Source organism: Rhinopithecus bieti, unplaced genomic scaffold, assembly GCF_001698545.2.
Source record: "Rhinopithecus bieti isolate Rb0 unplaced genomic scaffold, ASM169854v2 scaffold_5476, whole genome shotgun sequence".
NCBI classification, from domain to species: Eukaryota; Metazoa; Chordata; class Mammalia; order Primates; family Cercopithecidae; genus Rhinopithecus; species Rhinopithecus bieti.
The window spans coordinates 1,352,863-1,377,242 of NW_016805433.1; the positions used below are offsets into that span (position 1 = coordinate 1,352,863).

Below are 24,380 nucleotides of genomic sequence, written 5' to 3' on the forward strand. Positions count from 1 at the left end.
CACTAATTAAACTGACACAATCACTAATCCTGTAGATTAACACTATTCTTTTAGAACTCAGAACTGTTAATAACCCTTGAGACTGATCATATTCTTCCTGGAAATTCTTCCCATATTGCTCCTCATACATATAATACAGGGTATTTCACAAATGGCTATAAAGAAGTCTACCTTTCACTTCCAAATAATCTGATAGAACTATGAAGAAAAAGAAGGGTTTTGTAAAGAAAATCTTACAGACTGCAAATAAAATTATTGCAGTCAAGGAAGAGACATGCAAAGAAGAAATTAATTCAAACCTGGTCAAAATAAGTAGTGAAGGGGACAAAACTGGAGAAGCACTAAACCCAAGATTCAATATGAAAGATTTCATACAGTTATTGACATCATAGATTGTAAGTGAATGATAAAAAGTCATGAAAGGAGTATGTTGAGATGACCTTTTTTTATTTTCATGGGGGGAGGTACAAGTAATTGACCTCACACAGATTCCTAGAACGCATCATTACATGTTCCTATCCCTTTCCCCCTTCCCGTAGGAAAACTTTTAAGTTGTAATCCAGCTGCATCTCAATCACTTGCCAACTGGAATATTAAAATTAATATCTCAATTATATTCCATCTTTTTATATTAATTTTAAGAATGTTGTATTTTTAGACATGTCATTTCACTAAATATATTTTCACAACTACTTCATCTCCTTTCCAATTTCTTTTTTCCAATCCAACAGGTATCTTAGATCCTTGGATTCTTCTAACTGAATTCATTGTTTATCTGGTTTCTCTCATGTTTTAGAACCACAGCCTCCCTCATTCCTTAGGTTTTTTTCATTATGACATTCACTTACGACATTGCCCTCCTCATGACAGACAAATGGACCTTTTCTTCCCAACACTTATTGAGCTAAACATAACTGCTGCCTTATTCACGTCACGAAAGATAATAACGAAAGCAGAATTTATTGCAGTAAATGTTTTCAATGACCCACAAAAGGCAAGATAAAACTAAATGTACTTACAAACCCCTAAGGACTGATTGCACAGCCTTAATTATCCTGTAAATTTGTATCTGAGTGAGGTCCAGAGGCTTTGGGGGAAAAACACAATTGCAAAGTCCAAATATAAAAACAAAAATAAAATTAAATGTTTAGTAACAATAAAAGTTACCAGAAAAATGCACGAGAAGTGTATTTAATCACAGTAATGTTGGGACTCCTCCTACTTGCACAATCTCAAAGTCAACCATTATTCCTGAAAGAGGCTTCCTATGTGTCAAACACAATGGAATGGCTTCCACACATTTTCCAGAATGGTATATTCTGAAATCAACTTGAGGTTTTAACATTGGTGCAAAGTGCTTTCTCACTGCTCATAACGTGTTCTTTGAGTAGAGAAAAAAAAAAATAACAGCGTCAATTTGGTACTTCTACATTACTATTTGGTGGCAGAAAGACCATTTAATCTGTGATCCTGTTCTTAATTTTTAGGCTTTAATTATACACGTTGTAATTAACACTGTCAGCATTGCCATCTTTTAATAGGAAATCAAATCTATGTGAATAAACCTTATTCTCAGAGAATTATGCCATCTACCCCATCCATATTACAGATGTTATATAGAGTACAGCTTCCTGATTTATTGTATGAAGTAACTCTAGTTTTGTGGATGGCCCTAGTAGTGATTTGGATGAAAATTTTTAAACTCCTCTGGTTAATCTTGACACTTTGGAGAAAAATAACAAAATATGGCCAAAAGCTTTATAGTTACTTATAAAATATGCTCCTCTACAGTTATAGGACAAATCTTCATCCGTCTAATTTAGGAGGATATCTAAGAGTAAAGAGTTAAACTCAAGGAACCCCATGTACAAACTAACTTGGAAGAGGCCATTTTGAGTCATAAGCAGAACCTATTGAAGCACGTGGCAGAAATTCTGAAATTCCTGTGTGCTGTGGGCGTAGATATATTCAACAACTTAACATGTATAATTATTTAGGGAATTGCATCAGAATGCTTCATTATCTGGAGATATGATTATTCATATCACAGCTATTTGAATAAACTTCCCCTTACTTTTTCACTTGCATTTTGAATACTGGCATAAGTAGGAAAAAAAAAAATGAAACAGAATAATCACATAAATACAATATGCAGATGCTCTTGAAAAACCAAGGCATACCGGCTTCTTTTGAGAGGTTACCCTCTGACAAAAATGCTCCAAGTTATTTATGCACAAAAAGGCACGTGTCATATATACACCCACCCACAGCATGCTATAATTTAACTGAGTAAGCATCAGATGCTGTCAGGGGACTGCACTCTGTTCATATCTTTGTAAATACTTAAGAGATACCAAGAACAAGATAAATAATACCACTTCAAAAGCAAAAGAGGAATATTATCTGATTCTATAGTTCCAAAGGATCCCAAAAAGAAAAGGCTTCATAAACATTAAGACTTTCTCTCGCCTTTGTGCTGCACATAGCCCTTTATGAGAAGCAATTCATCATAGAAACCAGACAATGGTGCAAAAGTAAATCTTCATGTTGGAGCACCTGGTGTATTCAGATTCAGAAATCACTATTCTGACAACTGTGGAAACATGACTCTTTTAAAACCAAACTGACATGAAAAATTGAACAATATTTGCCTCTGCTGTCTCTCTAAGCTTTCTTCTTCTAAAGCTGGTTTACTAAAAGAATCCAGCAAACCTCGTAAAACATCTTGTAACAGGAGAGTCTACAGTAAGAATAAAAACAAGCCTGCATTTAGCATTGGTTTCATGAATCAGAAACAAAGAGATCACTGTCCAGGTTTAATTCCTTTCAATTTAAGGAGCCCAATATGAAGTCCTTTGTGGAAATACACACTGACATAAAATATGATATGGCCAGTAATTTAATACTTATGGAAGAAAGGACTGCATGATGCAAACATATTTTGATAGAACAGTGAATTCAGAAATAACAATTAAAACGTTCACAGTTGACATTTAAAGTTTAGTCACAAACTATAGAATTACTTGACCTCTTCTTCTTGAGTTAATTAAAGAATATGCCAGAAGTTACTACTGAAACTCATGTTATCAAAAAGGCCTAGTTTCTAAAGTATGGAAACAGTTCATAGTCATCCACATAGTAGCTTGAATACTTATAATGTGCACATGCAGAACTACTTTTTGTCAAACACTGAAACAAAAAAGAAAAGAAAAAAGGTAGGAGGTAGCAGAGGCCCCTGCATTTCTGAAAGTGTCACTGCAATAAACAGGGCCTGTCACTGAGGTATAGAAGAAGCCTTCTATTCAGGTAGCACAAAGGCAGTAGAAGAAACTTAACTCTACAGAAAATTTACCCAGGAGGCCCTTCATTATTCATCCCTTATCTGCGAAGAGGTCACCTTGAGGGAAGTTGAACAAACAGGCCCCTTTAATGATTAGGTGAATAACATGTTTTAAAATGTTAACTTATTTATGGATGTCTAGAAGGTACTGGACACTAAGCGAGGCTAATAATGCCCATGGCAGATTTCTGGAATTTATTTTCTCCAAATGAACCTTACCAGTGGTGCTCATAGCTCAGTTTTACAAAAAAAAAAAAAAAAAAAAAAAAAATCATTTCAAGAAACAGGAATTAAAAGTGTAACTATATTTTAAAAAATCAGTCTAAAAAATGAAAGCTATTTGAAAATGCAAATAATTTCATAACAGACTATGAAATTTCTTAAAATCCCATACACGTTTTTAGGAGCAAATTGGACTTACCTAATAAGTCAGTGTAAAGTGCCTGTTCCAGATCATCCAGCATGGTAAGGATGACGTCCTCATCCAGATGAGCCGTCCCTTCCCGCAAACAGCTTTCTCCCTCCTCTTCAGCCCAGCTTCTGCTGATGCTGCTTGGCTTGGAGGACACGTTTTCATCTTCGGACCTACTATCTTCATCACTCTCACCTTCTAAGCCTCTTCTTGTAGACAATTCCTCTAAGTCTTCACTGTCTGACTGGCTGCCCCCAGCAGGCAGGAGGTTCCAGGCTGAGCCGCTGGTGTGATACAGGGACTGCACAGACCGCGAGAGAAACCTGGACAGTGAGCGCCTCTCTGCATAGTTGGCTTCTCTCTGACTGGCCTTGGCAGCGTTTCCAAACCAGTTGGAAATGCGCACTGTGGGTCTCCTCTCCCCATCACTGGTGAGGGAAAGATTGGTCAGAGACTTTTGTTTCTGAAGGCAAGCTCCCTTTCTCCTTACTTCTTTGCTCCGGAACACAGAGAGTTCAGCAGGCCGCTGCATGATTCTTCCAGTGGCTCCTTCCTTTCAATTGGACTTCATATTGTCTTTTTACACTGTGATTGTAACTGATCCATTTGATTTTAATTATCACATGCATTTAAATAAAAGCTCAAGCTCACACATTCACAGAAGATTCTAGAGATATGTTATATATAATTATTTGCCTACAATTTAGCTTGACACATCATTTTACTAAATCAGCAGTACTTACAAATATTTTGCTCGAATATATCTGAAGGAGAAAAGAGTTCACCAAAGACTCTCCTCTGGCTGAAAAGTAGTCCAGGAAGCCAACTACGTTTGCCAGTCTTCATCCAATCACATGTCTCAGCAGGAGGATGGGTCCACATTTCCCTCTATTGCTTCTGTGTTCCGAAACGCCAGGAGGTGAAGCACGAGCTGAGGTCTCTTGCTTTTTTCTTTTTTTTTTTCTTTTTTTTTTTCCCTGCCTTTCACCAGCCCCTAACTGACCTAGGTCTGTAACCCTTTACTCTAATGAGCTGACACAGTGCAGCAAGTACAGCCTCCCCATAGGAGCCCGGGAAGTGCAGGAATTAAACACTGAAGCCCAGCCCTGCACGAGCCTCTCACATTTTAGTATTCCACCTGCATTCTCAGATCTATGGCTCTTCCTCGCTGCTGCAGTGGATGCTGCTGGCTGCCATGGCAGCAAACATCCTGCTAAATTAAAATAGAGGCACGGGAACGGCTGTCCAGCCTAGAATGCCACAGGTTTCAGAGCCAAGCCTGTATGAGATCTTCCAGTATTAACCTTATGCACATCTAAATGACTCTCAGCCACCCAATCTCAAACACGAACACACACTCACACCCTCACATACACAACATACACTCCCTGATGCCGAGAATGACAGACTAATTCTCTGTAGCTGCAGGCAGCTGAAGCAGGCAGATCTCCCTTCTGAATGTTGGGATTTGTGCTGTAAAAGCACAAATCAAATTCAAGAGTGTAAAGGACCTAAAAAAATGAAGCATGACACTCTCCACCCGCTAGGAGATAATGCTTTAAAGGGAAAGACTTCCCTTATCTTTTAAAGAACAAAGTCAAAGGCTTTTTATTCTGAATCCCAAAATCCTAATGTGATGATAAAAATAAAGATTTCTTACAGTCTTTTGGTAAAACAAAAGGAAAGAAAAGAAAAAAAAAAACTCAGAAGGGTTTTCCCTTGATATTTTGACTCAAAGCATAAAATTGAAAGTTTATGGTCAAGTGTGTGGAACATAATAATGTCACAGATAACACAAAATGCACATTATGTCTTTTGATATTGCATTTTTCCAGGTCTATTTCATAAGCCTATCACAGCATAATCAGCTCTTATTTTTTAATGTTTTCATGAAAACAGAAAGCCTAAAGATAATTTTCTTGTATTTACCTTGTACTGATATGTACACTACACCACCACAAAATTCTGATTTTAGGACAACTTTAAAAAACGAATATATAGTATAGCAGAAATCATGGGTACCATTGACAGTTAAGAAGAAGACTACTAACTTTTTAGTATTTAACTTCTGAAGATTTTCTGCTCACAACGAGAAAAATAGGGATTTCTCCTTTATCAAATGAGGGAAAGCGGAGAAATATGCAGAAATATTATCTTCATCATTTTCAGAGCTAATGTGGCAAAATTAATTGTAATTTTCTACCTCCTATTGCCAGTCTCAACTAGAGGAAATACCCAATCTCTTATCTCTCTATATATATTAGCATTATAATATGCATTGCCTATAACTTTACACATAATAACCACTTACTTTGCAAAGTTAATTATTCCTTATGCCCCACCTTTCAAGGTAGATCAGACTTAGATCCATTTTATAGATATGCAAAAGGAAATTAGATGGAAAGAACAGCAATTATTTGTGACAGAATTTTGCAATAAAGAAATCTGAGCATTATTGATACTCATTCTCAGTTCTATACTTTTAAAATACTAATTGTGTTTATATAAAATGTGCTAAATAAAATGAGAGTACAAATGTCAGATAATTGAAACTGACAGTTATGCTTCCAAAAACAATTCTGTAAAGTATTTTTTAGAAAACCAAAATGACACTCCCCTTAGAATTCCTAAGCAGAAATTTTTTTTCCTTCATTTTGAGTTATTGTGACTCAGTGAATTTCCAAGTCCTGAGACCATAGTGAAATTTGTTCAAATTATGAAATTTCAATGTATTTAACATTTATTACACTAGTATATATGCTAATATACCCTAAAGCCTTACAGATTCACAAAAAAATACAATTTTAATGCTTTACATATCAAAAGAGCTGACCTTATTCATCTGTTAATAAAAGCAATATTTATGCCCTTTCCTTATTCAAGACTGCTCATATATATACAAATCAGTTTAAAACCGTGGTTCTCAAGCTTCATATGTTCAGAACCACTTGGAGGGTTTATTAAAACACAGTTTGCTGTGCCCTAGCCATATAACTGCTCATTCATTGGGACTGGGAGGGTCCTGGGACTTTGTATTTCTAATATATTTCCAGATACTGCTTGCTCTGAAAATCCCCTTTGAGAACTACTATGCTGAGATTAGTGGTTTTCAGCTGGTGATGGTCTTCCCCCAAGGGACGTTTGGCAATAACCGGAAACATTTTTCTTTATCACAACTGTGGGTGTGGTGGTGACATCTAAGGGGAAGTGGCCAATGATGCTGCTAAACATCCTACAATGACAAAACAGCCCCAAGCAAAAAAAGAATTATGCATTTTATAATGTCAATAGTGCCAAAGTTGAGAAATCCTGCCTTAGATTGTTATATTGCATTTACAAATGGTTTAGAAACTTTAGTGGCATTTAAAACAAAGATGTACTTTTGCTGACATTAACGTCCACTCTGTGTTTGTTACAGCTCTCTCTCAGGTGTCCTTTATTCTATAACCATGCTGAAAGAGCAATCCTAGTCTGGGACATGTTGATTTTATGACCAAAGGAAAAGAGAGGTGAGAGATCCAAGCAATGACTCTCAAGTTTCTGCTCAGGAACAGCCCATGTCATTTTTCCACTTGCACTTCATTTGTCAAATTAAATCACATGGTTCTTCCTGATTCAATGAGACAGGAAATTTAATCCTTCTGGAGGTGTAAACCCTGGAAAGGATGGGCTCAGTCTAATGGAGCCAGCAAGGAGGGGATTGTAGAGAGGGCTTATCCAAAGGGGGTTTCTGTCTGTTTCTTTGTTTAAAGACATTGTTATTAACTTGTGGTTATAGTAGGTTTGTCCCAGAACTACATCAGTCCACATTTACCCTGAGCAACAGTGGGGAACCCACTTACTCCTTCTCTGGAGACAGCCATCCTGGTTGCCTTGGGTGTACATTCATATATGGATGTTTTTATATTTGTTTGTATTCACACATATAAATGTATGTTATACAAGGAGGAGGAGGAAGTCGCAGTGCAAAGGAGACAAATACGCCCATTCAGTAGGAAAAATGTGAATCATTCTAATTACGCCAAGACCTAAAATAAGTTATAGCCATTATCATGTGCTAGAAAGGAATGCTTCTCAGCTCTTTAGTAAACATAATTATAATGTGGCTATTTAAGTAAAAGACCTAAACTGGTTTGAATTATCTGAGCTTGATCTTCTTGATCTTTGTAAACACACACACACACACACAAAAGCAATTTCAGTGATCATTTACAGAGATTGCAAATGTCAGATATTTCCCATTTTAATGCAAAGTCTGGTAGTCAGTAAAAGCACGTGTAACCATTCGCTTATCCTTCTGTTTAGCCTACATTCTTCTATTTCTAAAATGGTTTCCTGAATTCATCCAATAATTTTAATATTACTTTTTTACAAATGACATGCCAGCTTTATTGATATTGAGCCAGTCCAGTATCTATAAACATTTTTCAGTTGAATATAAATTCCAGATAAAGGTTAAGAAGTGAATTAAACAAATGTTATACATGTTGGTGGATAGTCTTACGCAAAAAAAAAGGGCAAATGTGAATCTACAGAAAAAAAAATTGAAAAACTTTCTTGAGTACCAGTGGGATGAAAATTTGGGCTAGCTTTACATTTGGCAGAATCTCTTGGCAGATGATGAAAGGGATGGCCTCTGAAGACAAATTCTTTCTGTCAATGAATGTGAGAATAAAACGCAAGCCAAAGCAGTAAAATCTGCACCATTAATTCAGGCAGCATTGTAATATTGAGGTCATGATTTGAATCTTAGAGGAAAGGCAGGAAGCAATAAGCTACTTCTTCAATGGCACAAATTATATAATACATTTCGCCTGACTATAGTAATTATTGGAGCTACCATCATCAGATTGGGTAAATATAACTAGGTTTCCTCACAAAGAACATCATAAGCAAAAGCAAATTTAAGTGATGTACTTAAAAATTTTGCAGAGATACACTGAAGTCTTATGAAGAATATTCAAATTCAAAAAGTCATTTATCCAGTATTCTATTTATTGAGTGTCATGCATTTCTGATGCTTATCTTCAAACCATAATTTATTACCTTTTTAAACTTTCATTACCACTTGATGATGAAGACAATGTTTTTATAATGTCAATTGAGTTATTGCATTGGTGAAAATTTAAACAGCTAAGCTCTCCAACTAACTTAGCAAATCGCTCTAACACATCTGCATTGCAGTGTGAACCATTCAAGTTTGCTCCTTAATAGTATGGCAAATCTTTACATGTCTTACATCTTGTGGGTCATGCAATAGGGATGATTTTCACATTTGTGTAAGCACAAAAAGATTTTTTTTCTGGGTTACATAACTCAAAAGCAGAAGAGAAATAGTTTCAGACGTGGATTTTTCAGGGGCTCAGTCATTTCCAACAATGACTTTGAATTTGGTCTCTCCTGATTTAGGTTCTGTTTCCTCTATGTTTGATCATTTGAGGGTGGAGGTCACTGTAAGCAGGTCTAAGCTTTTCTTTTAATAGTTTTAGGTGTAGTGGAAAAAGAGACCACCTCTTTTATAACAACCTCAGGAAAAGTCCTGAGATTGAGTCTTATTTGTGCTGATCAAACTGGATTGGGTCACACATCCAGTCCTCAAACAGTCACTGCAGTCAATGAATAGACTGTTCTCATTGGCTCCACTTACTTCAATTTCAATTAGATCACAAGAGCAGAGAATGATCCCCAAAGAAAATCAAGGCGCTGTTATCAGAAGATGGGGCAATGGATACCGGACACACAAAACTACACCAGGACTTCCTGGTACGCTTAATATAGAGCCAACAGAGCTGAAACTATAGAACTCCTAACTCACCTAAGCCTCTTTCTAGACTCTGTACATTTTATTTTCTGTATTATTTTCAGGCCTCTGAACATTATATAGACTTTATAAGTTTATAAAGCCTGCATCTTACCCTGCCAAGACTAACTTCATCAGAATTTTATATCACGAAGGCCACTTCACTTGGGGAGCAGAATTATTCCTCACTGAGGCCCCTATAGCAACCACGAGCAATAAAAGCTCAACAATAACAATAGTGTTGAAGCTTAGGGTTACAGAAAATCAGAGAACTACAGAACCTCAGTGAGTTTAGGAGAAATGCCCATTGTTACAAAAAGAAACTAATAAAAAGAACAAGTTCAGAAGAATTTCTTTCAAATTATTTTCATGAAGTTGTTTCTTCCTAGAACGTTATTCCGCAATTTCATTATTCATTAGAATTCAACAATATACATGTCAGATCTTCTTTTAAGCTCTGCATGGCTCTTTACAGCTAAGTTAGTTGTTTCCATGTGCCTATTTATTCATTTACTTGTGGTGTTAAATTTTATCTATTTGTTTCTTACTTTTTCAAAGAAGAGCTCACTTCTTAGTCACATTTGTTTTCCCAAATTTTGAGATGCCTGGCATGTGTAAGATACCAGGTGATAATTACTGAAAAGACTGATGGAAGAATAATACCATATCTCACAACAATCTTCTGAGTTTATTAAGCATCATCATAGTCATCACACAGAAAAGGGAACCAAGAGCAATTTGCAGTGCAGAGGCCAAATAATTGCTAAATAATCGCAGTGCAGAGGCCAAAATTTATTTTTTCCAATTCCTAGAACATTTCTCTTTCCACATTTCAAACAATCTTGGAAGTGTATTCTGTGGGCCACTCTGAGCTAGAACCTGGCAATAAATTCAGGTGCTTATGTGCTTTGTGGTTTCACTAGCATCCAGAACTCAGAAAGAGGAGACTATAGAACTATGAGAAAGGGATGGAGATTCTGAGAAAGAGAGGTGTCATTAATATAGAAAACATCTCATGAGCTTTAGAATTCTGACAGGTTCATTCTTTTATAGGGTTATTCTATTACAGGTTTAATACCCCTTATCAGAAATGATTGGAACAAGAAGTGTTTTGCATGTTGAATTTTTTCAGATTTTGGAATATTTGCCTATACATAATGAGACATCTTGGGGATGAGACCCAAGTCACATATGTTTCATATACATCTTATACACATAGCCTGAAGGTAATTCAATACATTTTTAAAAAATTTTTTTCATGAAACAAAGTTTGTGTGCATTGAACCGTCAGAAATCAAAGGTGTCTCTATCTCAGTCACCTAAGTGGACAATCTGTGGTTTGTGGCATCACCATCATTCCTTACTGAATTTATATGCTACTAATAAGCAATTATTTTATTGCAATTATTTATACATAAGTACTTACCAGTAAAAAATATGACATAGCATGAATGCAGTGAAAACATAATGTGTTCAAAGTCACTAAGAAGCACAGTAGCATTGCCAGAATAACAGGTATTGATACAGATCAGCTATGAAACAACAGCAACCACAAACAGCCACACGCTTTCCATCTCTACATTCAATGCTGTGTTTGGATTAAAAGGTTACTGTACATTGTATTTTTTTTAGGTGAGAAGAAACATCAGAAGCAGGTGAGGGACCGGGAAGTGGGCCCCCTAGGGATGAGGTAGCATTCTACTGGGTAGCTTTTTAAAATGTTTCCCCAGAGTCATCTGCCTCATTAACAACAGTTTTTGTCTTAGAAAGCTCTCTGATTTATATCAACTGGCATAATTTATTGTTCTGTAATGAATGTACACTGCTCTAGTTCTTCACTAAGATCATCATACATTTCCATCATTTGTCTCTGGCACTTTTTCTTCAGTGTTAACATTGTTATCTTCGTCATTACTATTATCACAGTCACCTGAATTCAGCACCATTTTGGCTATGTGATCAATGTTGAGTGAATGAACAACTGGAGCCTCACTGTCAATGTTAAAAATTTCTTTGATATCCACTTTTTCCAGCCTACTAATAGACTCTGAAAGTATTTTTTTTTCAGAATAGGTAGGGTCAGACATCATTGTTTTTCTCATTTGACATATGGAATCCTTCAAAGTCACCACCTGGTTCATCATCATCACTGAACATAGATGCAGACTAGAGGTTGTGCCAGGCAGGTATAACCATGTCTTTAGTCACTGAATTCCAAGGCTTGACAACAGCATATATGACATCCTTCATGCTAAACTCCTTTTGAAAATCTTCCACACATATACCTCTGTTCACTACTGCTGGCATGCTATTTAAGGAAGTGTTTTTATATTTATTCTTTATCAATTGAAGGATAACCTGGTCACTTGGCTAAATTAACAAGTCACATTTTGGGGAAAGTACATGGCATAAATATTGCTTTTGATAATAATTTCAGCTAGACAATGAGTAGAATAAATATAATCAAATAAATTCTTGCAGTCATTCAGTCCAGATTCCTGAAAGTGAGCAAGAATTGCTGTCACAAAATGTTTATAAAACCAATCAGAAAATATGTCTCTGGTGATCCAAGCCTTTTTGTTAGCATAATAATAAACTGGTAAGAAATTCACTCCCTGAAAACAGCAAGGACGCAAGCTTTTGGTTATTACAGCAAGTTTTCACGTATGGGTTCCTGCTGTATAAGTACATCCAATCTCAGTTATTCTGTCCTTGGCATCCTTACTTCCTGTAGGGGCTGTCTCGTCTTCTGTGTCAGTAACTTTCTGAGGCATCAAAATGTGTGTTGTTTCGGCATCAAAGATTTGCTCCAGAGTCAGATTTTCATCAGCAGTGATCTTGGCCAACTAGTTAATGTATGTCTTCACTATTTATCACCACAAATCCTTAAAAATTTAATGCCACAACTTTTCTTAAATTTCTACAACAAGCCTATTGAATATTTAGTTCCCTTCGATTGCCAGTTCACTGTAAAAGATCTTTGCTTATTTAACCTTCAGCATACCATTAAGTGGCATGTGTACACCGTCACACTGATGGATCCACTCTTTCAATACACAATTGAGATCTTCATTCTTAGCTTTATGCAGTATTTTCTATTTTTCATTAACTTCTGTTCATCACTTTCAATGGAGACCTTCAACAATTTATCCTTTGGTGTCTTCAGGTCATATATGGTGGTCATTCCAACACCATACTCTTCTGTAAGATGTTTCCCACTTACACCAGTCTAGTTTTTCCAACAGCTTGACTTTCTATGCTATAAACAAACATAAACGCTTCCTTTTTTTCTTATCATTGTTACCTGTAGGGGTATCTTCAGGCCTTTTTGACATTTTCAACAATATCTTTATGCCACAGAATGAAAAATAAGCAAACAAACAAAACAAAAGAAAACCACAGTGTAATGCGTATAGGTCTTGGCCCCATGTGGGGCACTGTGGGGAACCTGCCATTGGCATGTCCACTCTGCACACATGCCATTGTATTATCCTTTGTGGGTATGCTTGCATGGGGGAATATAGGTGTGCATGGAAAAGATACATAGTGGCTAAAGGGGGCTGAGAGACTATATTTTCCCCTGAGAATGCTGAATAAACTGTGTTGTGCACCTGCATTTTGACTGCAATTTGTCACAGGAGATCAGATTTGGAATTTTCCACTTGTGGCATTATGTCAGCACACAAAAATTTATGAATTTGGGATCTTTTGAATTTCGGATTTTTAAATTATGGATGTTCAACCTGTGTTACAAATTTATCCTTCTTTTCCCCTGCCCTTACTTTTTTTTTTTTTTTTTTTGAGACAAGGTATTGCTCTGTCACCCAGGCTTGAGTGCAGTGGCATGATCGTGGCTCCTGCAGTGTGGAACTCCTGAGTTTAAGCAAACTTCTCTCCTCAGCCTCCTGAGTAGATTGAACTAGACACATGCTATACACCACTATGCCCGGATAATTAGATTTTTTTTTTTTTTTTTTTTTTTGTAGAGGCAGGGTCTCACTATGTTGTCCAGGCTGGTCTTGAACTCCTGGCTTCAAGCAATCATCCTGCCTTGGTCTCCTAAAATGCTACTATTCCAGATATGAGACACCATCCCTGGCCTTCTTCCATTTTATAATGTGCTGTTTTAAAATCCCAGATCAACAGGGAGAGCTTCTGAACTGTAACATTACTTCTGTAGAATGACTAAACATTTTCTTCCTTATATTCTTTGATTATTCAGTGATGGTATAATCAAAAGTAAATTTTTATTTTCCATTTATATCAACTCCTTCTGTATAGTATAATTGATCATAAGTTCACTGTGATTATTTCCTGAGTGCCTTCCAAAGCCAAAGAGATAATTCCTATCTTTTCTGTTTATTGTTTTCATCTGAAAATTATGATGTTCCTTTTTTAGTGTAGTTCTCATTTTAATGCTATATTCATTATATTAATTTCATTTTACATGCATTTATTGAGTGCTACCTATGTACTAACCATCCATTGGTGATGCCACTTAATAGACAAAAGTAGAAAAAAGGAGAATTGGCAAATTCTGGATATATTTTAAAAATGCAATTATTCTAAGGTATCTTAGTACCTTATTTCTTACAGTTAGTTAGATATTGTGTCATCTAAATTTTTTCAGTTTCTGGATTTCTGAGAAAAGTAACAAGAGTCTGAATACTGAGAAATATCCCAAAAAGTTGATTTATAAACACCATTTGTCTCTGAGTACAAATAGAAAACAATACTTCTGGAGCCAACAAGGTGTTATAATGAATAGACTATCAGGGCATCAGGTGTGAGGCATTAAAAAGGAGTCATGAATAAGTCTAAGGTTTCAAGCTTGGGCAATTGGAAGGATGAAATTCTTATTAATCAAAATGGAGAAGACTTGGGTAAAGAGTTTTTGAGGGGTACAATTTTATGGGTTAATATCAGAGGTTCAGTTTGGGATAAACTATGTTTGAAGTATCTATGAGATATTCAAGTGGAAAGATTGTGTTGGCAGTTGGATATTTGAGTCCAGAGTTCAAGGGAGAGAACTAGAGCAGACAGAGACATTTGTAAGCCACCTGAATATAGATGAAACTTAAAGCCATGAGATAATATTGATATTAAATCACCAAGAGGGCATTTACAGGTAGAGAAACCTAGAAGCAGAGACCTGGATCATTTAAACCATAAGAAATCATCAAGAAAAAAGTGTAACTAGAAAAGGAGACCAAGAAGGAACAGTAAGGTTTGAGGAAAACTAAGGGGATATATGACCCTGAAAATCAAGTATCTTAGTTCATTTATGATGCTATAAAGGATTATCTGAGGGTGGGTAATTTATGGAGAAAAGGGGTTTATTTGGCTCACTGGTCTTTAGGCTGTACAAGAAGCTGCTTCCAGCAACTGCTTCTGGTGAGGACTTCAGACTGTTTCTACTCACAGTGAAAGGCAAAGGGGAGCTGTTGTGCAGAGATCATATGGTGAGAGCATAAACAAGAGAAAGTGGAAGTTCCAGGTTACTTTCAACAATCAGTTCATGTGGGACCTAGCAGTGAAAATTCACCCACTCCCTGGAGAATGGCACAAAGCCATTCATGAGGGATCTGCTCCTGGGATCCAAACACCTCCCATGAGGCCCCACCTCCAACACTGGGGATCAAACTTCTTTTTTCTTTCTTTTTTTTTCTTTTGAGATGGAGTCTAGCTCTGTCGCCCAGACTGGAGTGCAGTGATGTTATCTCCACTGCAACCTCCTCCTCCCGGGTTCAAGAGATTCTCCTGCCTCAGTCTTCCGAGTAGCTGGGACTACAGGTGTCCACCACCACACCCGGCTAATTTTTGTAATTTTAGTAAAGACGAGGTTTCACTGTGTTGGCCAGGCTGGTTTCGAACTCCCGACCTCGTGATCCGCCCCACTTGGCCTCCCAAAGTGCTGGGATTACAAGCACAAGCCACCGCGCCTCCATCCAGGGAGAACAAATTTCAACATGAGACTTGGTGAGGCCAAACAAACTGTATCTAAACTATAGCACCAAGGAAGAAACCTTCTTAGAACAGGACAAATAGCTGCTGTGAGGTGAAATAAGATGAGGCCTGAGACTTGATCCTTGGATTGGCCATGTTGACATTAGTGGTGACTTCTGTAAGAGCAGTTCCAGTGGAGAAGTGGGCTTAAAAGCCTAAGAGACTGTGATTGAACCCTACTCTTTTTACAATACGCCATAAGAGAAGGAGATAAATGACAACAGTACTTGAGGACAAATTTGGGGTCAAGGGAAGTTGTTTTTTTAAATTAAGGTTGGAGAAATGATAATATGCCATGGCCTAAAATAAGTAACTTGGTTGGGAGGGAGCTTTTAAAGAGAAGAGAGAGTAATCCAAGTAAAAACAGAGTAAAGAGGTATTAAGCGGGTATAAATGTTATACTTGGGTAGATGTGATGACAGGGGTTCGTGAACTTTTCTTTGTGCTTCACTTTTGTAAGTGAAGTACACATCAAGGTCATCAGTTAAGAGAAAGAATGGAACTGGTAATGTCGGACATTTGAGAAAAAAAGGTATAAAAAATATAGACTGACTGCCAGGAGCATTACATATTCACTTGAGGTTGGAGGTCCTGAACGTAAAGTGAGTCGCATTGACATGCGATGTGTTTTCTCCTGGTTCATTCATTGTTGGTATAGAATAGGTGGAGATTTAAATGTAGCCAGGTCACGATTTCATCAAATGGGTACAATGGAGTGAGAGAGAGGCAATGGAGTTAGGGTATATAAAAATAAAAATACATTCACTTATTACAGGAAATTAGCTGACTACGGAGAGAAGAAAAATATGCAGAGGTTGGTGAGGAACAGTAAAAAGTGGTAGGATCAATGAATTGGAAACTCTAGTGGAATCATTGCTGGAGTCAGGGAACAAAAGGAAGAATACTGAAATGATAGGAGTGTGCAATCAGTGACAGCACAGTGCATGACAGTGAGGTCACATAAAGTAGTAGTTTCTGATGATGCCTAGATCTAGGGTATGATGATGAGAATAAGTAGTTCAGGAGGGACTGCAAGACAAAAATCATGGGAGGAGAGGCCAAGGTGTTAGAAAGAACACCTATGTAGATACTAAAATCACTAAAAATTAGGGCAGAAATGGTAAGAGAGAGATAGTTACTCATAAACCAAAAAATCTTAAAATGATGAAGATATATAATCTAATTTCTCTGTGACAGTCATCTCTGTGACTGGCCTGCTCATATTTCCTCATCTACCTTTCTTCAATTATAGTACTCAATTTATAACTTACTAACTGCAAAAAACATCACAATTCTTCAAGGAAATCTCAAGTTAGTATCGAGAGACATTTTCACTATCCCACTATAGGCTGCATTTAAACAGATGATAGTAAGATTGACACAAGTAGATAAGTCTCATTGCACCATTTATTTTCTGTTTTCTTTCTTTTGTTGAATTCATATCAAAATCCTAGACTGAAAACTATGATTTTATGTAAATAATTGATTGTTGCTGCAAAATGATATTATGCTCTCTGAAAGACCCATTAAATTATTATATTAATTGCTAGTTTATATTCACTTTCAGGTATTCTATTAAAATCCGAATGTTAAAAGGAAATATCAACTGGAAAATGAAAAGTGATCAAACGGTAGACAATAAGAAAGTGGAGAAAACATCAAATACAGACTATTTATTCAATCAGATATACTGTGATATATTAGTTTCTGAAAACAGTGTTCCTTTGTGAAATTCACAAAAAATTGCAATTCAAACTCTACTAAATTCATCTCTCCTACAGATTTGAGCTCTAGTGCTTAGCATGCATATTGAAGACATTTATGTATAAAGAAATATATGAGGCATACACATCTTCATGTCATGCTAATTTTATAAAACATCTGGTCATAATAAACACATAGCATCATTTTGACCATGGTACTACACAGAGTTAATGGAAAGTCAACACATCCCCCATGTGTTTGAAAAATCTACAATTACTATCCCTATATCTATGTCTTGGCATTACCATTTCTACCCCTACCTAGTACTGGGCCTTTGTTGTAATCTCTGTATAAAATCTCTGATACCTAATGTTATCAACTAATGCTGATTCCAAATGTACCCTTGGGATGTTGTTCTGTAATTGTTGTCAATATCCACTGCAGGATGCTGTAGTCATGTCTAATGCTTGCCAAATCCTTTTCAGGTCTGCCAAAGTGAGGAAGTTTCTTAACCCCCAAATTTGTGATAGAGTCACTTTCATGAGCTTCATAGCGATACTTATACTTTGGATCTTTGGAGTACCCAGTAATTTTTTAAAATTAAATAATTTATTTAGTTTTCTTCATTTGAACTTAGCTGTGAATACACAAGACTTGGACCAGAGTTTTCCTGGAACAACAGACATAACCCTACTTTCATGCATTATTATACTTAGGAACACATAAAGTACTCTTTAATCTCTCACCCTTCAGGGGCAATATATTTTGCTAGGAGGTTTCTTGGTTCCTTACGAATATAGATTTATATGTAATGAAATTAAACCAAATGTCTTCCATATATGCTTAGGCTTACCTGGACCGTAGAGAACACATTGCGCTCAAGCCCAGCATCCCATTTTATACACAACAAAAACCTGATAACTGTGTCTGGGGTATGTATTATTTTTTTCTTACATCATCCATATATAATAAAATATTTTCCTATTCAGAGTTTTTTTAAATGGTCATTTGAAATCACCCTGTAGAAATGTTTTAAATAGTATATAATTGATGACAGAGCAGGCTGCATTAGCCATGGAGAATATACATGGCCAATCATTAGTTTATTTTCAATCTCCAAATGTATTATGCAGGTTTTCTCTGATTTTATTCAATTTGACTGAGGGCAAAATGACTTAAAGTCTTCACTTCTGAAAGGACTATCATTCCTTTTTTAGTAACAAAGAGATCATCCTAAGCAGAATAGCCAAATAGCTAATTATCTTTGAAGCATGAGATATATACAATCCATTTTTGCATAAAAAACAGTATACCACAAATATGATTTAACAAAAAGTCTTATGGGGAGAATACAGAAATTCCTAGGTTTGACCTATGCATTGATGAGGTCACTTACCAGATATCTCCTCCAGGCACTGCTTAGCAGTTTTACTATATGATAAGTCCATCTTTGTAGGACTGGTACAGGAGTCAGCCGATGCTAAAGAGGTACCTTCATTTTCTGAATGTGCCCTGAAATTATCCAGGAAAATAGAAAGAAATAGCAATTATAATCACCAGTCACTCATCAAAGTACAAGAAATATTAATTACAAATTTTCCATCAAAATAAGTATTTCTTTATGACTGGAAGGTTCCAGAACTGTCTATGTATAGGAGAATTTTGTTATTTTTCATATACAACCTAAGTGGGAGTGAGATGTGGAATTAGATTTCTTAGACTTGTCTAAATTTGGAAGCTTATAACTACCAATAGTTGATTATAATTTGGGGGCAAAATATTTAAAAAGATCCAACTCTTTGCTATTAGAGGAAATATGGCCAAAGTATGTTTTTTTTTTTTTTTTTTTTTTTTTTTCGCGATACTGAAGTATTGGGAATCACACCTAATTCTTTTTTTAACCAAAATTCTATAAAAATTTTTAAAAATATGTAAAAATAAAAAAAAAATTTGTTCAACGCTACATACATCATTATGATGACTTAATTACCAAAGATTTCAGAGCAATTAAAGTCAACCAGAAACAAATTATCATTCTTACAATTACCTTCATATCATCTGTTTCACATTTGTCTATGTATGTACATGGGTATGTATTTGTGCGTGTGGTTAGCTTGTAAAGAGTATGTCTAACTAAATGAAAAGCACTCAACAAAGGTCCTGAATACTTTTGATATTCTAATCACACTTCATGCATTGTTTCTTTCCTTTAGCACAGGCAAATGTTTTAAGATATGCTTTCTATTTAATGCAGCTTCATATTCGATGTATATTTGACACAAACTAACACACAGTTTAAATGTTCAGAGCATGAACTACTAAGACACAGAAGGAGGCAAGCTAATATGGGATTGCACACTGGACTATGTTCTTTTGAGACATCTCATTTGTCTTACATCTACCCTTTTATTTATGGTAGTAGGTGTGGGCCATGACAAGTGATCTTTCAATATTTGCTACTTTAAGAATATTTACAAATAATGTTCATGTGTGAATGAAGAATGTATTATATTTTTGAATCAATGTTTAATTAACATTTTGCTTTTAATCTAAATTTGAGTTTCAAGAGAAAAAGTGTAATCATTGATATCAGAAAAAGTCAAAATTTAACTGACAGGCCAAGAAACTGAAAAGTTCACTTAGGTTTTAAGAAACTATGGAAAACTACATGTTGTCTGTATTGATATATGTGTTATATATGTGAATTAGTATATGAAAAAAAGAACTATGCAAGAAAGAAACTTTCCAATACAAAGTTGGTTGTGCTTTGGCCTCCAATAATTTCTGACAGACCATTCCTATTTTATTCTAGCTTAAAACTGAATATAAAGAGCATAAACAAATTAAGAAAGAAAATACACTATTTAAGTGATAGGATATATACCATTAAGGCCAGAAATAAATCTCAAAGTAGCTAAATTTAACAGATATTTTAGTCTTCCACTCATTTGATATCTTGGTAGCATTTAGAACAGCAGCTCATTCCTTCCTTTATCAAACTGTCCTACCTTGGCTTTTATGGCAAAAATTCTCTAGTGTGTTTCCCATTTTCTCTGGATTCTACTTTATTCTATTGTTTTCCTTTACGTAATCATTAAATGTTGTGGTTCTGGGTAGTAGAAAAAGAAGTGGGGATATAGACAGCAGAAACCTGGGAGTTCAGCAAAAGAATATTCTATACTTCTTCCAGTTTTTGTCCATAGTTTCTCTAGATGATCTCAATCATATTCATTGTATTGGTTATTATTTATTTACACCTGAATTCTAAAATTCTAACTCTAACCCAGCACTTTACGCTGAATTCCCGATGTATATAAAGACTGTCTAATTGACATTTCTTCTTGGTTGTCACAAAAATATGTCAAACCCATCATTTATAGAACTGAAGTCATAATATTTTATTAACAAACCTGGTCCTGATTCATGGAGCCCTCTGGTGAAACCTTTATGAAACTTACAAGATCTTGTATGGTTGGGTCCCATGCAACCCATAGGATGATGGTCTCCAGCATCATCTCACACAAGACTCCTCTCTCCTCTCTCTACTGTGGTCACAAGAGTCTTCTACCCACTTTCCACAGCTTCCTGCCCAAACAGGGTCTTTACACTTGATTATTTTCCTCCCCACTTCATCCAGTTGATTCCTTCCCTCCAAGTCTTAGCTCAAGTGACTATTTCTTTAAAAATCCTCCCTAATTTCACTGATCAGGCAGTCTCCAATTATAAGCACTTAGTACTTAGTACTCCCTGGACCTATCTTTTCAGCACTTCATACTCTTGTGACATGAGATTAATGTAATTAATTGATTAACATTTAACTCCCAGACTAGGCCCTATTCTCCATGTTTGAACTCTCCATTGTATCCCCAGTGTCCAGTCTTGTATCAGAATATAAGTTTCAGTCAACAAATCTTTTATAAATATATTGATAAATAATATTAGCCATAAGAGTAAAACAAAATTATTGGTGGGCAAAGCATATGCAAGAAAGAGTAGTATATGTGTAAATATACTGGGTTTGGGTGTAAAACTTGGCCCCATCACTAATCAGTTATCAAGTCATGTGATGTTGGCAAGTTACTTCACCTCTCTGAACTTGTTTGTTCATCTGTAAAAATAAGAAAAAATGCCTGCCTTGCAAAATAGTTGTGAAATCAACTATTATTACAAAAGGACTGAAAATACATCCTCTCTTGTGAAATTCTGGTCAATATTAAAAGGGCAAATATATCTGCTCTTTGTGTAGCCTATTTCTTTCTCTCCTGGACCCCAATTTCTCACATATCCCCATCTACTGACAGTCCCTCCCCATTCATTTCTAAAGTCTGTTCTTCCACCTGGCTTCAATTATTGTGGGCCACCCTACTCCCCACTGATCTCTTCCTTAGCCTATTGTCTCTGAACGAAAGGAGAAACAATCCTCTGAAATGTTCTAAGGATTTTTATTAGTTGCTGAAGAAGTTTAAATGGAGAGTATGTAGTGAAATTGTGGACCCCAGGGAAAGCTGACTGGCTGCCTGCCAAGAAGTGTCACAGAGGCACAGCACCTTGTTGAACTGGCTGGGAGCCAGGGTTGACCTCTAGTCCTGCAGATTTTGTATTCACAGATTCATCTTTTAGAAGCTGAGTCACATTAAGCATTTCACTGAAATATTTGTCTAAAGCCCACGGCTAACTGGTTCCTATGAGAACAAGACCAACAGCTGTCACAGGAGCCAGAATGTTTGTGGCCATGTTAGTTATAAAGCTTCTATCTCCATCTAAGAAAATCTGGAGTAAAAGAAAACTAGCACTATAGTTTTTGCTCTACTAAAAGGAAGCAGTTCTTAAAAAGAATTCTTCAGAAGCTGACTTGTGGCTATCTTCCTCAATATGAAAGACTTAATTCCATTGGTTAAGTTCCCCCTCCCCCTGTCTGAGACATGCTTTTAAAAAAGTGTATTCCTACTTGTGACAGCTCAGTCTTATCTTGGAAGCCGTTTTAAAATTTGTGTTAATATGTCAGTGCATATTTTTGGCAGACTCACTCTTTTATGTCTTTTAGTTTAAGTCACAAGAGTCTTATTTACCTTAAGTTCTCCAATGTATTTCTCATCAAATTCCCTACATAAGTGATCTACATTAGCATTAATAAGGAAACAGACTGATCAATGAAAGAATGGAACTTGGTGAAGGTAAACTTCAAATCACTGTAAAAAGGACTTAGAAGTCATGCTTGGTTTATATTCACATCTAAATGCGACCAGAAATGTCTACTGATGTTACAAGCCATCCATTTCTCTAGTATTTCCACCTCACAATTTGTTACAGCAAAATTAGATTTTAATTCCAGTCTATAGAGGACCAATCAATGCCAACTGGTAAAGATGTACCTTTTATACAAACGATCAAAGAAGTCCAGTTAAATCTCTGAAGACTCACAACTTACCCTCTATTTTTATGCATGCTTTGCACCAGTTAAATAAAAATATTTGAGTTGATTCATGAAATAATTTATAAAGACTTTAGAATCAAGCGTGTTCTCTAATCAGAAAGTACATTTTGGCAGATATGGTGAATATTGCAGTGGATCATTCACTGTTTCCCCATAAACTGATAATGCATTTTCTTCCTATTAACTGGAAAAAGAAAAAATACGTATCATAATATTCCTTCAAAGTATTCAGCAACATGGTCCTATGTAGACAACCTCACTGTTCATTTACAACACGGTCATCATGTTATGAGTAAGTATTGAAACCATCAAGAGACAGCATTGCAAAAACAGTTTATTTAGATTTATTTTATTTATTTACTTTTTGAGATAGGGTCTCACTCTATCACCCCTGCTGGAGCGCACTAGAGCAACCATAGCTCACTTCAGCTTCACCCTTCCTGGCTCAAGCCATGTTCTCACCTCAGCCTCCAGAGTGTAATTTATTTAGAATTCTAATAAACCAGGTCCTTCATCTGTTACTGGGAGTTGTAGTAATTAAAAGTCATGATACCAGTGATTACCATGAGAGCTATTACCTGTTTTTGCACACTTACTATGTGCCAAGTGTGGTGTTTAGTATTTTCCTGGGGCATATCACTGAAAATTCACAACAATCTTGTAAAGTAGGGGCTGCAGATAAAGAAATTTAAGACATCTAGAGGTCAAATAACTGGTCCTAGGTAACAATCTGGTAGATGCTTGACCAGTACTTGAACCTGGCTGCCTGTAAATGTTGATCTATTAACTACTCCCCTACAGTTTAATTCCATCAAAATGCCTCTGAACTAAGTATTTTATTGCATTTGAGGTTCCCTTAGCTAACAGACAGCTCAGTCACTCAGTCTTTGAATGTGACATATCCACTGGTCTAACCTAAATATTATATATTTTTTTATTTTTTATTTTTGTTGAGACAGAGTCTTGCTCTGTTGCCCAGGTTGGAGTGCAGTGGCACGATCTTGGCTCACTGCAAGCTCCACCTCCCGGGTTCATGCCATTCTCCTGCCTCAGCCTCTCCTAGTAGCTGGGACTACAGGCGCCCGCCACCACGCCCGGCTAATTTTTTTGTATTTTTAGCAGAGACGGGGTTTCACCATGCTAGCCAGGATGGCCTCCATGTCGTGACCTCTTGATCCGCCTGCCTTGGCCTCCCAAAGTGCTGGGATTACAGATGTGAGCCACAGCGCCTAGCCCCTAAATGTTATTTTTTATGTACTAATCATTAAAAGGAAATCAGTATTAAATCCTAGACATTCTCAAACCTCTAATCTTTAATGTCATTAATATAAGTGTTTGCATATTGATTTATATTCAAGAAATATTTCCCCCTGTGGATTCACCTTGATATAGATATGGTCACAAATGTAGACACAAGTAGAACTGATTTGAGTCAGAAACATTAACTAATGGTATTGTAATTCCTGTTTATAACCCCAACAAAAAAGAAAGAAAAGCACATATATTTCAAAAACCAGTAATGTGCTTGCTTTCCTATTTCCTTCATTCTGGAAAGGCAGACAGGTGACAGCCAGGGCCAAGGCCAGGAAACTGTTGGGGTGAACAGAAGTCTAGTGTGGATAGAAGATTTGCTCGATTCAGGGGAGCTGAGCAAATAAGAAAACATTGAGAATAATGCGAGCCA

At 36.3% G+C, this 24,380-nt stretch overlaps 1 protein-coding gene across 1 annotated transcript in view; it reads right to left on the minus strand.

Moving 5' to 3' along the window:
- NAV3 (neuron navigator 3) overlaps positions 1–24,380 on the minus strand; it is a 383,881-nt gene that overhangs the window by 172,339 nt on the left and 187,162 nt on the right. Inside the window, 1 exon segment of the mRNA XM_017872509.1 lies at positions 18,659–18,774. Coding sequence (XP_017727998.1) covers positions 18,659–18,774 — 116 coding nt within the window.